Below are 15987 nucleotides of genomic sequence, written 5' to 3'. Positions count from 1 at the left end.
TTAAGATGTACAACATTAAATAATATGTGTATGTATCTTATTAAGTACGGTTTCATATGTCTGTTTGTGCACCCGATGCCTTCCTATCCGAACGGTTTCCATATAGGTGAATAATTTATACCAATAGTAAACAAACACAGCTTTTGACAAATTTCATATTAATATATAGGTTCTCATCTGCCTAAATCGATTTGTGCCAATAGACGTGTGTGAAAATACAAAATAAAAAAGTTCCACTTTTTACGGAATATCGGGTGCGACTTTACCGATCTTCATATGCTTGCTACTTTAATACACCCTTCCCGTTTTGTGATTGTAGCACATACTTCGATGCTAATATTAGAGATCTGAAGTATAGAATTAAAACTATACAATATTATAAAATGTGTGTATATATCTTAATAAGCACGTCTTTATTTGTCTGTCCGTGCGCCTAGATCCGACCTATACGAAAGTTTTTCATATGGGCGAATAAGTCATAACAATCGCAAAAACAACGGTTTTGACACATTTGATATCAGATGACAAATTTGATTTTAATTGATATGTTTCTAATCATACTAAATCGATCTGTGCCAATAGACATGTGTGAAAATGCAAAATAGAAGGTTTTGTTCTTTTTACTGAATATCGGGTGCGACTTTACCGATCTGCATATCCTTGCTACGTGAATCTACCATTGCCGTTTTGCGATCGTACTACATATTTCGATGCTATTGCTATATATCTAAAGCATATAATTAAAGCCGTACAACTGTAAATAGTATGTGTATGTATCTTATTAAGTATATCTTCCTTTGTCTGTCATTTCGCCTAATGTCTTCCTATACGATCGTTTTCCATACAGGTGAATAACTCATAACAATAGTAAATAAACCCCGATTTTGACAAATTTGATATAAATTGATAGGTTTCGCATCAGTCTAAATCGATCTGTGATAGTAGAAATGTAAGAAAATGCAATATGAAAGTTTTGGTATATTTGACTCTGTATCGCTTGTGAATTTAACAATCTTCATAACCTTGATACGTGCATCTTCCATTGCCGTTTGTCTCGGTATCACAAACTTCAATGTTTATAGTATAAATCTGAAGCATACAAGGAGAGCTATACAACAGTATATAATATGTGTATGAATCTTATTAAATACATCTTGATGTGTCTGTATGTCCGCCCAATGTCTTCCACAGCGAGCGTTTTCCATATTGTGTATTGTTCCACTTCCTATTTTTACACTACCTAATTTTGACCTAGTTTAATAAACACCCATTTCTACAGAGGACACATCTGTCGCAGCCTCGACATTTTTTTACACTTATCAGCATTGAGTCACTCGGACAAAAAGATTTGTCAAAAGTCATATCATTATTATTAATGAAGTGAAACAAGGACACATACGATGAAAAAAATAATACATTTCTCCAATTCACTTTTTTCCAACCAGGAAGTCCTCTTAAAATCTTTACCAACTATTCTGACAAGGCAAATACAATTCGTTCCATACCAATCATCCAGTCTGCTACTCAACATGTGTTAGCTATGTGACTCACAGCTGATAACTGCATCTCCATCACTTTTTTAGAATTGTGTTTTGTGTTTTACGTGAATATGTCATTACTGATTTTCTGAGGTGGTTCTTGGGTATTTTACTTTGGAGTAATGAACATGAAACACACGTTTATGGTATATTTCATAAATAAATCAGCATCCTCTACATTACTGCTAATTTAAATAAAATTACGTGTATTACTATTAGGATTTTTCTCTCAAAAAAAGGCAATTTTACTTTAATAGTAAATTTTCAAACGTCCATTAAACTAATCTTGATATTTAACTTATTTTGACAAATTAATTCTTTCTAAATGTCTTCTGTCGCCTATTATTTGCACTATTAGAGAAATAAGTTATGAAGTATGCAAAACAGTTTTGTACCTTAAACAGTACATGTACATTAAAGAATTGGGGTTCTGCATATTCACAATGCCATTTAATTATTGCAAGGATGTTGTACACTAAATCCAGTATTCTTTTATTATAAGTAAACAATTGTATTATTATACCATCATGATTTTCCCCCAATTTTATTCTTTCAGCTTTCCCAACAAAATATCTGTTCCAAAACAAATTTTTTGATAAATATAGGAACAAATTCTGAGTAAACACCATTTTTCTTTTGTTGTCGTTGTTAATGGTAGACTGAGAGAAGAAAATGCAGCAGCATATAATATGAACTTAAGTGAAGTTATGAACTTACTAAGCCTGGATTTAAATAAATGGTATCACTTGTATTTCTAATGACAGCCACAATCCTCTTAGTTTGGGCTCAAGACCAGCAATAGTGAATAGAGGTATTTCGAAAGACATATAACAGCTCACTCATTATAATGTTACTAATTAGCATTATTGAAAACTTCTTAGATATCAAAATAAATAGTATATATGTATGGTGCTTGTTGGCGACATTGGCAGATTATTCACTCCACATCCTGGTTCCCGGGCAGTTTTGATCTCTCACAATAATAATCACGGGCATAGTGGCTCGTTACAAAGAAAATCAACAGATTTGGGTTCTAACCTGTAACACTATTAACATATTATATTGTTACAGGTTAGAACCCCATCCCTTGATTTTCTTTGTAACGACCGCCTGTCATCATGGGCAGTAAATTTGAAACATACTACTTCCGGGTCAATCTATTTTTAAGGTGCAATATATACTAGTACATAATGGGAGGTAACTCAAGTTGTGCTATTCAATTCAATTCATTAATGAAAAAATGGAAATAAATAGGTAAAAAGGCAATTATTTATTTTGCAGATGAATATTTATCGAATATTTAACATTCAGCAGCGTAAATATGCATTTATTTTATTGATATTTGTGGCAAGAGTGCAGAAAAGGACGACGTGCTTCGTGGGCAGATGGAAATCTGCCCACGAACTTTTATCTGCCCACGAAACCGTCTGAGGACGACAAAACTGCCCACGACCCACCTTAAATAATAGTATATATATATATATATATATATATATATATATATATATATATATATATATATATATAAAAGCAGGTTCACTATTCGATTTCGGCTCCATTGCTGACAATAAGAATCAGACACTTCATTTTAATCACCGGTAAACAGGACTTTGAGGGGTAGTCAATATAAGTCTTACAGAGAATATAAAGATAGGAAGATAGACTTTAGAAACCTTCAAAAACTGGCTGTGGAAAATAATATGAGGCAGGTATATGAAGAAATTGAAAAAGCACATGAATGCGATGTAAGACACCTTTGGAAAATGATCAATGTTAAGAGAGGGAACAATATATGTTTTTGTTAGTAACTATCAACTGATGGAGTTATTGTTGTTGTTGTTGTTGTAGGGTTTAACGCCATTTTTCAGCACACGATAGGCTATGCATGGAGGCCAGTATTAATGGTGGAGGAAGAACCCGGAAAATCCCCGGAAAGAACCACCGACCCTCGAGAAGCTACTGGCAAGCTTTCTCACATACCCACATTAGCCGAATCCGAGACTCGAACATATGCAGACAGAGGTGAGATGGTAGTGATCTGTAACGGAGAGCGCTTTAGACCACTCGGCCACTCGGGGCCCCAACTGATGGAGTTTGTGTCCGTGATGATGATTCCATCGCAAATGTCTTTGCCAAATGCTATGAGGACATTCACACGCCAACTTTTATTCATAGTTTTGACGGAAACGTTTATGAATTTAAAGAGAGAGAATTAAATCGGGGTCTACAGGACGGAGAAAGCCACATTGAGGCCTTACAGACCAGTATCAGTGTAAACGAAGTAAGATAAATCATTAGAAGTCTAAAGAAATCAAAAGCATCTGGCCATGATCAAATTTACAATGAACATTTGATCTATGGCAGCGACTACCTCATCGAGTGTATGACAATTTTATTTACTCAGATGATTGATCAATTTTACATACCTGTAGATTGCAAAAAGGGTTAGTAATACCACTCTACAAAGATAACAGAAAATAAAGAACTCCCTCGAACGTTACAGGGCTGTTACTTTACTGCCTGTTATATGTAAACCTTTTGAGAAAATTATTCATGAACGTATGATAACTTGGCTCAAAGATACTAATTCTAATATATGCAGTTCACAACAACATGGTTACCAAAACGGTTTAGGCTGCACAACAGCGAGTTTTTGCTGTTGCAATCAGTACAATATAATGTAAACATGGGTTCACGGGTTTTTGCTGATTTTTTTTATACAAAAAGGCATTCGGTACAGTGTGGCACAACAGATTACTTTTTAAAGTATTCATGCTGGGAATTACTTGTTAATCCCTTTTGATATTTTTTAACACGTATACAAAATTTACAGAGTAAAGTTCTTGTCAATGGGCAATTTTCGGACTGATTCTCGATTGGCCAAGGAGTGAGACAAGGGGGTGTTTTGTCAACCTTGATGTGCACAATTTTTATAAATGACTTGCTGCCACAGTTAGAAGGTAGTGGATTTGGAGCAAAGTTTGGATCTTTAGCTGTGGGAAATCCAAACCTTGCTGATGATATCTCACTTTTTGTCTATATATCCTAGCAATCTACAAAAGCTGTTAGATATAGCATACGCCTATCGTTATAAGTGGCGATTCTAGCTTAGTGTCACAAAGTCATACATTATCATTTTCGGTCCACAATACAATAATTATGAAATGGTATCTTGGCCCGTCATGTTTGCCGGTTACTGATTCGGCAACACACCTGGGTCACCGGATTAACTCAAAGCTGACGTTGCATTACGCAATAATCGATGCCTGCAAGAAAAGAAAAAAATATTTTCACGGTCCTTTTTGGTATTGGCATTAAACCTAATGGTTTAAATCCTTTGGTTGCTGCAAATGTAATCAAAAAATATTTTTCCTTGTGTTTTATGGAAGTGAATTATGGTGTAACGTTTCAAAAAGTGACCGCTGTTCACTGGATAAAACTCTGAGGTATTTTGCCAAACATTTACAAGGCTTCACAGCACATCCTAGATCAGACATCGCCCTGGGAATGCTAGGATGGACATTAGCGCAGTCAGAAAATGATAGAATGAAATTGATGTTTTTACACAGATTGCGTTTGATGCCTAATAATGTACATACTAAACGTATGTTTAACATTGCATTATTTCACTTCATTTTGAGCGGATGCCTGTCAAGCTACGGGTTAATTTCAAATTGATATTATACGTTAAAGACTTTTGACTTACTCGAGTATCTAGCTGATTATTTGCTGCATTCCGAAATTCCTGATAAACAAAATTGAAACGAAATTGTAAGGTCAAAAATTGCTGATCTTGAAAATAGCCTCTGGAGAGTTCGTATATCTATAATCAAGCAGATTTTGATAGATTCTCTTCGTTACACGAATACTTACGACCTGCCTCAGTGTAGCGGTCGGCTAAAACCAGACAGCACACTAGTCTAATATACAGTTTTTTTTTTTTGTTGTTTTTTTTTACTTATTTATTGATTGTATTCAGATGATTTTAGTTATGTCATGTAATCTTCTATGGAAGGAAATAAAGATGATGATGATCTCATCGTCAGCGTCAACTGTGGCAACATATCATGTGATGATTGATGTCTTCGCAAAGTATGAGTTGTACCTAGTATATATGATTTTTTCGTGGCAGTCAACTGTATAAGTGTGCTGTTACGTTGTTTGTTTATGGCCAAGACAATGCCTTCTCGATGTTGATCATCATGTTTCCTTAACCATAGTATGGTGTTTCCTGTGGCCAATGTTATTCTCCCTAATCCTATCCATCTGGCAAATGTGATGCCTAAAACACTCAACATGTACTCGGGAATCTGTACACGTTTTCTTGTCTGATATAAAAGTACAGCATTCCAGAACACTATGTGGACGGTAGTTTAGTGTGCCAGAGGAACTTCTATTGGGATAAACCAATCCTAGCTGACTTGTTAACTACACTTACATCCCTTTTAACTGTGGATGTCAGATAATCGTGTTTCCCATGAATGGATAAAATTGAACTTGTAATTTGTGTATTAAATAAATATTTCATAAGTCTTGAATGCATACGATCAATACCAAAACACCACAGTTCACGGGCATATAATGCAGTACTCTTCACCTATGTATCAAACAAGTCGTTGGAAAACTTTCGAAAACTCTGGCTGACAACTGGTATTTTTCAAATTCATCATGAAAATAGTTTTAGTCCATTATCTACATGTGCTTCCATAGCTTTTTCAAATTAAATCTACTGCTGTTTGTACTTCTAATTAAAAGTTGCGAATATCCAGATTCAAATAAACGAACCCCATCCCGGTCTTTTTCCACAATATATAAAGAGAGAGTGAGAAAGAAGTATACACCAGACAGAACGGAAACTGCTATCCCTGGATTCTATAGAAGAATGGTTGTAATAGTATGCAGAATTAATATTTTAATACGTAGGAAATATGTGCAGTTACATGAGAATGATTTACTAGGTCGTCATGAGAGTGTGTCTGCTCCACTAGTGCATTTAACACCGATTGAGTAACATCATTTTTGATGATGTTTGGTTAGTCGTGAGGGAATATGGGCTCGTGTGTGCAGGCAAGGCAGTGGATGCCGTTTACCCGTGGACCTGAGTTCGAATATCTGTAGAGTACGAATTAAAAATTCTCTAACCGGTGCGATAGTATTATTTGTATTAAAATATGAATTGTGTCTACTATAATCAAGCATTCTTCTGTAGAATCCATAGACAGCACTTTCTGTTATGTCTAGTGTATATGTATAATTCTCTATAATTAACTATACATACCTTGATTTCTTTCATAGGAATTCGGTATGACTGTGTAGATACATGAGAATTAATTACTAGGTCGAGTGAGTTTGCTACACACGAGTGCATATAACACCGATTCAGCAGCACCATTTTTTGGTGATGTGTGCTTAGTCTTGAGGGAATACGGGCTCCTGTGTGCAGGCTAGGCGATGGGTGCCGTTTATCCGCGCACCTGGGTTCGATTCTCCATAGAGTACGAATTAAAAATTCTCTAACCTGTATCACAGTAATATTATATATTATATTATATCAAATACTGGAAGCAGACGACACAGTTTCTACTGAAATGGACTGTTCTAGAAACCAGAAAAGGACGATGATGAGTATATCTGATTGTTTACTTCGGGATCTACATTTTGCTTTGAAATGCCGATAAGTCGACAGTGTTTGTGACCCTTCGCGACTGTAAGGATAGGTGTTATAAATCAAAGAATTAAATGGCTACATTTTGTGCATTTTTATATCATTCATATTTATTATTTCTAAAATCGGAAAGGGGTGGGGACATATGGGAGGGCGTGCTAATACAATAGTTACAATAAAGGCTCAAACATTACAGTGTCGGTACTATCAAAATACCGTCGCACTTAAATTTCATTAGCTCATTATTGGCATATCATGTCAATTAATCTTACCCACTGACTGAATAAACTTTTCGTTTCAATCGCGACAAATTTAAGTCACTGAATGAAACATTGCATTATAGCTTTTGGCTTCCCTACTAGTCATCCAGAACTATAAATAGCTTAAGTACAACCAGTGGTTATTTTTAGCCCAGCGTACAGTTATGTGATGTACCTTGCCTTTCTTAGTTCATTTATAATTAATATTGTCACCACTATACACGTTCGTAAAAGCCTCTACGATACCCATACATGCATAGTTTATTTAAAAGTGGTAGCGTTAGATTTGCCGCAAAGAGAGAGAACATACAGACAGGATTTGACACATTGGATGGTAATCCCTCCTAAAACTCAGAACCAGATTTATGAAACGGTCCTTCTTGAATGTAGATGGCATACATATTATCTAGTTCTTCATTTTCGCTTTTACTAATCCTCCAGTCCTCCATTTTCATCACGCCAAACTCGCTGTTGATGGCCGTATACATTTTAACGTGTATTCTGTTATTTAAGATCTTCACCCTTCAATATTGGCACTGGGCACTTCATTTCCTGAATAATTATTTCCTATTTGATAGTAAAAGAGAAAGTTATAAAATTCAAGGTAACCTTTTGTTAGTGTTACAATGTGGGCACCTTGGTGGTTATGCTTGCAAACACCTCAGCCAGAAGAAGCGCACCATGTTGTAAAGTTGATCTGGTTCTTTCAAGACAATATTTTCTGTACTGCATCACCTGACAACAAATTTTTACTGCCGAGTTAGAAATGATATAATCGATTAAACGGCTATTGCTACCTAAGAGAATCATAGAGATAGGAACTCTGAGAAACACTGGACGTACAATTATGAAGTTGGCACTTATGCCTCTTATGAAATAATGTACAAAACGATTACGACTACTCCGTACGCCTAAGTGATTACAGCGTCCTTCTCGGATGCGGGAGGTCGCTGGTTCGAATCACAGCCGAGTCATACCAGAGACTTACAAAAATGGTACTAGCAGCTGCCTTGATAGGTGCTCAGCATTAAGAGGTTAGTGTTAGGACTGCTCAGCCTGGTGTCAGGATAATGTGCCTGGGTGGGACATTATGTTACGTGTCTGTGGTATGATGTTCAAGTGCTAGACATCACTATAAACTGCCACACTGCAGACATCGTATATGACTCAAAGTGTTAAGGTTACGTTAAAACCGCACAAACAAACAAAGTAATTAATTAATTGTTATAATCATAAAACGGTTCTATAATAAAACGATAAAACATGAACATAAACTGTTAGAGACATAGGACGCTCTCAGAAATGTACAGTCTGTTGTAAATATCTGCTACCCGGGATTTATGTGGCTTAAAACCGAGGTATTCTCAATAATTGTGCCTATCAATGTTTCGTGCCCTTATGAGAGTAATTTATTATCTGCATCCCTAGTAAATTTGACGAATTTTCATTTACCCGTACAGAGAGTATTCTATTGTCAATTTAGATACAGCACAGTTGCAAAAAGACTTGTATGTAAGAGCTTTTAACATAATCATATTTATGAAGATAAGAGTGGCACAAGAAAATTTACACCATGTCTAAATGATAAATCAATATTTGAGGTTGTATATAAAAATATAAAACTTTCACAACTTTACATACTCCATTATTTCACAAGAGTTCATCCTTACATCTAGATATATGAGACTTTATATAATGTAACCATCTAAAAGTTCGACTCGTTCGAAACACTGCAAGCGCTTCAATGTGATCAATTAAAAAAATAGATAATATAACAATGCAATTTTTAAAATCTGCATTTCAATATCTATTACGAGGGATTTATGTTGGTGCTATATATTTATAGACTATAGCATATTGAATGAACGTAGAAGCAGCTTAAAGTGATTGACACTGCTGAAACTAATTTTAATTCATCTATTCATTTCAGAATAATCATCGATCTTCTCGAAACAAACAGTGTTTCATCCTACTTGGTGTAAAAGTTTCATTTTGTCTGTGAAACTTTTAATCTCAAAGGTTTGTTACATGATTTTGAAGTTTGATGAATACTGCATATACACAAATTATTTACATATGGGAGTCATTTTCAGACAAAGGTATCGCAACCTTCCTCCATGTATCTGCAAAAGTATTGCGAAAGATATGTTGATACAAAACAGGTCCTTCAATCTGTTTTCTTTCATCATGCCAGAAAATAGCTTCCATGAGGAACTCATTAGGTCTTTGAGTTAAATCTTGAGCGCGTTCAATCGCCTTGTGCAACACCCTTGGCAACTAGTGGGCCATTTTCATGAAGGAAAAGAGCCGGCCAAACGACAAAGGCGATCTTTTTTCCTTTTCTTGTATATTCTTTGTATTTATCTTTTACAAGCTTGTCCCCTTTGGCTGTCTTCGTGTCGATGCACAATGGCGGAGTTTGAACATGCATAAGCCAACAAAGCTTTACGCATTCTTCAATGAATGTTTTACACTGTTGCATCAACTTTCCATGTTTTGTCTTCATAGCTTGGTCACTTTGAAAGGCCTACAACAAATGGTTAAAAAAATAACATACCTTTGTATGTAAAAGTATATATATTCCTTCAAATTCCAAGCGAAAGTTAACTTTCAGAGCACCAATTAATTATCCACAAAAACTGTAAGTAGTTGAAATTATAATCTAAACTTTGTTATGTATTAACAAGTGTCCAATACGTGACAACAAGTGAGTCCAGTGTCAAACCAACAGTGAAACAGCGTGAGCAATTTGAGAGTGGTTTGAAAGTGTATATTATGTTTTTGTTTTCTATATAGTAAGTTTCTGCGCATTTATACATTTATTTGGAAACTACGTGCATTTTATTTTTAAATAGTGTTTGAAAAATAAGATATTCAAAACCAGTTAGAAGAAGAAATTTACTTTAGTGCATATCAAAAGTTGAAGCAAATGTTAACTGATTATCAGTCCATCATACTCCAACGCTAGATCTGGTTTCCCAAATGTCTTGTATTATTAACGGTATATATGGTATAGGTTTGTATTTATCCACACATAAGTTAATATCTAGAGATTGATAGATACAAATTGGGACTGATTTGTATACAAATATTAACTTTCACATATATTATTCATTATTTCTTCTCTTTACATGTAGTTACAGTATCATTATAGTCCAGCTATCACTTTGTCCCTTCACTGAGACAGGCAAACACTCTACACTAATGCACGTATCGGAAAACCAGTTAGCTACTAGGTTAGCGATATATCAAGTAATGTGGTTAGCCACACAAGGCTTATATCATATATGATTTTATTCTCGGAAAGGTGAATGATATTACTTTTGTTGTTACGCGTCTGAGTAAATTTAATAAATGTATACAACTGTAATATCTAAGTTACTCTGGATCATTGTCTACAATTTCGGATTCAGTTTATCCTCACCCACCTAAATATTACAAGATGTCTTTATTTTTAAATTCGTTAGAAAAAATGCCCAATTGAAACAGAATTTATCATGTTTTAGAATGAAGAGCCATTCGTATTTAATAAGGTAAAATGTTGATTGCTGCCAATCTCAAATTCATTTCATACTACATCCATATGTTTACACTCCTGCTTATATGTACGAACATTAAGATAACAAGCGTTATGTTACAAACACATTCCATTCGCTAATAGTCATCAATTAAAATGTGTGCTAATATTGGAGTAAATATATAATGTTATGTAGGAAAACTCTCAACTGTCAAGTAGTTCAGTTAATAAGAAGACTTTCCCGTGCTAAAGGTGATTTTATGAAGAAATATTAGTTTGTAGATTTTAATGTTCTTAAAAGACATGTGAATAATGTTTAACAATACATAATTGCAAGCAATTATGTGTGTATCTTGATCATTGAAGGTATTATAATCAATCTACTTTGCTACTACAGGAATAAGAAATGTAACTTAATCCTTCGATTTGTCCTTCGATAATGAACCCCATATGTAACCAGTTGACCACAAATAATCTCCTTCGCATGAAGTAAATGGATCGATAGTTAACATTTTCCAGATTTAAAAATGTCTTCGTGAACAGACTTCTTACATTGTTGAAAATGACAACTCTTCGCCTCCATTTTCTCTAACTAACGGGAGACCCTTTTATACAAATTCAAATGATTTACACTATTCAAAATTCTAGGTATCCTTGCAGTGTTATAGCCATTCTTCGATCTATTTTTTTATCCAGAAAACTATCTCGATATTTTAGAGAAACATAATTGTTGTACCCTTTCAAAACGTTTTGAGCTAATTTTCAGAGAGCACAATAGTTTAACTAATACATGATCTAACACAACTGGCACACTGAAATTAATGTCACTTGTATTTACCTCAGTTCCGGTTATGGGGAAGTCAGAGAATTTCTGCAATCTCTGTAGCTATTATTATAACTAAGGGGACTAAAGAATTCCTTGATCTTCCCAAACTATGCGACCCTTTCAGCTGTTTGAGGAAATGGAAAGAGTGTAACTCCTTTTAATCAATTGGATTTTATAAGGGTATATATCATTTGTCTCAGTGAGATTTAGGTATATCAATAAAAAACAATATAATATTTTCATCAAACTTGCCTGAGCCATATTTACACTTGCCACATCACTGCTCACTTTTGTTGCATCACTCAGATGCTTGGCGAGTATTTCACTGACATCTTTCATTTGCCTTCTCTAAAAACGAATAACGGATGGAACATTCAATACATCTAACATAGATGGATCATATTCAAAGGTGTCTAACTATTATGAATAATGGAAACAAAATATGTTTAAATATGTCAATCAATACCAAATAATATATTATTTGAGCAGAATTCATTAATAAGGATTTGGTTCTGAATAAGCAATACAAGAAATACGTTATGTCCTCAAAAGGTCTTCAACGGATGGAAATGTGTTAAAATAGGGAATGAAAACAATAACATATCTCGCTTTTAAAACTTGTCAATCTGTAATATCGCAATAGGGTCATTGACCTTTTTACGCTGGGGAGGGTGAGGGCTATTAGATCATTTACTCAGCAAGCAATAATGTGATTTTATTGAGAAGTTTGGTTATTGAATACTATTTCAGTACTTTGATTCATGACAGAGAATGTCTAAAACTGTTCCTGCTACACCAACACTCAATGCAAAGCACAACTTTGCCAAGGAATGTCCAGAGATTTTCACAAATCATATTTCAGTTAAATGCAATCCGACTAAAATAGTAGCATGCATCACTTGCACACACAAATACAGAAACACATATTCTCACACAGACACACACCAATACTTGTACACACATGGCTGTACTTTATGCATAATACATATTCAGAATTACAAAACATGTGTCCTAAATTAATGTAAATATATTAACCATATCAACTGTATTTATCTATTTAACAGTTGTGAAGGACGCACTTACCAACCCTGTTTCCATGTTAACAGCAGGATGAAAAAGTATGTCTTCAAGACTCTTTTTCTGAGTCTTTCTTATACCTTCACAGAAACAATAACTATCCTGTTGAATATATAAAACAGAATATGTTTAGAAAGTGGATGCAGTCTAACTTAAGTCGGATTTATGTATGTAGCAAAAGACAGTTATGTCATAACAAGCACTATATATGAACTTGTTATCTATCGTTTTTTATTTTACAAGAATTTTGATGTGTACAGTCAATCATCTTCGTGAAGAAGACAACAATTAATGCCCATATAAAATAAAACAGAAATGTAAGACGCCAGGAGTTCTATTATATGCAGGTTTTCAGCTTTTAGGCATACCGTTTGGAATAGGGTTTGAAAACAGTTTATTTATAATTTAGCTCAAATATATACTTTGAATGACAAAGAATCCACTGCAGTGGATCATTTGGCCTCTTTCGAATTTTGATTAATACAATGCAACAATAGGTCCTACATAGTTATGATACACGTACCTGTATGAATTAGTTTTCAAATGAAAATGCTAATCCAAGAAACAGTGGATTTTCCTTGCGAAATAAATTTGATATTTAAACCGACTTAATTGACATTGATAACAGGATGATTACAAAATTTGATCCTCTATTTTATTTTCTCACTTCCTTGGTCTTGAGATAAGCATAGTAACATTTTATGTAGGCGTGCCAGGTTCAAATCTCACAAAAATGTTTCCCTTTAATTTTCTTAGTGTGTTCTTGTAACGTGTTAGGAAACTGGAGTATGTTACTACTAATAATTTCTCTGTAAAGATACACAGAACACTACAAAACAACTGAGAACAGCTACCTGTAACAGTGTGTCTGTTTTAATATGTTATACTTATTGCTTACCAATAAGGTCGAGCATAACATAAAATGAAGCATTGATTATATCGAGTGAATCTATTTCATCTCGGGAGTGTGAAACCTAAACATTTCCAACCTCTTAACGAAATATATATGTTCACATATGTGTGTTTAACTAATAACTTTCTTTTCAGTAGACATACCCAGAAATATGTGTTATATCTGAGTATGTGTTTATGTGATGTTGAATGCCACCTTATTATAGGAATAGTTGAAAGAAAATTGCAAAGTAAGGTTCATTTTCAAGCTCACAAAATATTCGCATTAATTACCCATAAATCGTTTGTCTCATATGATGCACTTTCGAAATGTAACGAAAATAACGTCATGGCTTTCAGCGACATGTGGCTTGTCCTATTAAGACGTATTACATTTATTTTCATTTGCAAGATATAATACTCAAAGAAGCATGAACAATTTCGGCATTGAAGTACAGTTTGTTATGAGATGACAATCCCGTCTTTCAGCTGTATGTTGTATTCAGTAAAATCAGCCTCCTGAAGTTTGGAAGTCACAGGCATACCACTGAGACAATATAAACGCAAACAATAAGAGAAAGTTGGGAATTATATATAAATACACGTATCAGTTTATTACATCATGTGTGGAGATCGTCTATACTTACAATCAGAATGTTGTACAAGTAGCCGGTTAGTTTCTCATCTGAGGCTTTATTATCACCATTCATAAGAGCCGTGTATGCTTCAGTCCAATCATTATCATATAGCTGGGAGTATTTCTCTCCCAGTTTTGTAGGTCTGTTTGGATCACTGAGATCTGCTATGGATGGATTTTCATGGACTAACATGGCCCCAGCTAATTGGCTCAGTCTAAGAATAAGAAGATAGTTTTGATACAAGGATAGATGTCAGGATCGATACGGAAATAATGTCAATTTGTGTATCAGTGGTCGAATGTCATAATACTTTCAATGATTCATGCAAAATTATATTATTAGCTGTTAGGTGCGAAATTTTTAAAGTAAATTATTTCATAATTATTCTTTAATTTTATCAACTGTATATACTGAAAAGTATTAACTGAATATTTTTATGTTAACGTTTTCTTGTCACTGATGTTTACCAACACACGACAAGGTATTTACGCATAGTCGACGAAAATAGTAAGCAACATTTTAAAGTTAACATAACATTAAGTGTAGTTAGATTATTTCTGATGATATACAGGAGTTTTAGAATTTTGTTTTACTTCAGTCCATCACGGCGAAAGTAGTAGTCTTAGCAACAGTAGTGTTTGATTTCTCACAATTACCTAATCAAAAAGCAGGAATTGTTTTGTTTTTAAATTTCTTAATCTTTTTATGTGTTGAACACTTAAATATATATCTGATCTTGATTAACACCTGATTGAAACTTTTAACATTTAATTTCTTCTATAATGTATACGCATTTTCCCCAGATGCATACCCATCAAATTCAAAGTAATTCAAATATATCAGCCTTATAACATTCACAATATATTCAATATTATTCAATGCATCGACACTAAATGTAAGTTTTATATTTTCCATTTCTGATAAGAATTATCCTAACCGTTCACAAGCAAATGTTACTCATATTTATCCGCACTGTTGATATGGGAATTAATATTAAATCACATACTAGTTTTTAATTGTGCAGACTTCATATATTTGTTTTCTTCACAAGGGAAATACATATCCGGTAATGTGCCTAACAACCTTATGTTACATTCCTATTATTCCTTTATACTAGTGCAGTTATGACTTTGTCTTTTTTAGCAAGCAGGCCACATGCTTTAATATCAACGCCGTCAGAGATCCAGGAACTTCCTTACCAGGATTCACTTGTAACTATCGTGGCCATGTTAATGGTAGGCGTTTATAAGCAAGGCCATGTCGATAATATGCAGCATCAACACCATTTACTTGTGTTTCACCATACTTTGGTTGGTTGTTAGAATCAAGTCGTATATCCAGCCCACAGTAATTGTATTGAAGTAAATTATTTTCATCAGTATATTAACTCTATGTTACTAGTAGTTTTACTAATTCAACCGAAATATCACATCTGACTTTTTCAAACCAATTAATGTGAACTTCTTTGATGCGTATCGAACACAAGTTCCAGTAATAAATCGTAGCTCGTGCATTATGTGTTCGAACTCGAGTTCGTTTTGCAGAACATCTTTTTGTGCGACATCGTATAATTGT

At 34.2% G+C, this 15987-nt stretch overlaps 1 protein-coding gene across 1 annotated transcript in view; it reads right to left on the bottom strand.

Annotated features, from left to right (window-relative positions):
- Positions 1–9711: 9711 nt before the first annotated feature.
- LOC149797565 (uncharacterized) overlaps positions 9712–15987 on the bottom strand; it is a 116416-nt gene continuing 110140 nt past the window's right edge. The window contains exons 15-18 of the mRNA XM_089960776.1: positions 14422–14626; positions 12890–12985; positions 12059–12154; positions 9712–9990 (exon numbers count right to left, since the gene is read on the bottom strand). Of these exons, the coding sequence (XP_089816902.1) occupies positions 9712–9990; positions 12059–12154; positions 12890–12985; positions 14422–14626 (676 nt within the window). The remainder of the gene's footprint in view (positions 9991–12058; positions 12155–12889; positions 12986–14421; positions 14627–15987) is intronic.

This window comes from Sinohyriopsis cumingii, chromosome 6 (assembly GCF_028554795.1).
Source record: "Sinohyriopsis cumingii isolate HCF-2022 chromosome 6, ASM2855479v2, whole genome shotgun sequence".
Lineage (NCBI taxonomy): Eukaryota > Metazoa > Mollusca > Bivalvia > Unionida > Unionidae > Sinohyriopsis > Sinohyriopsis cumingii.
Note: the sequence above shows the minus strand (reverse complement) of the source record. Positions and strands in the feature narration are given on the sequence as shown.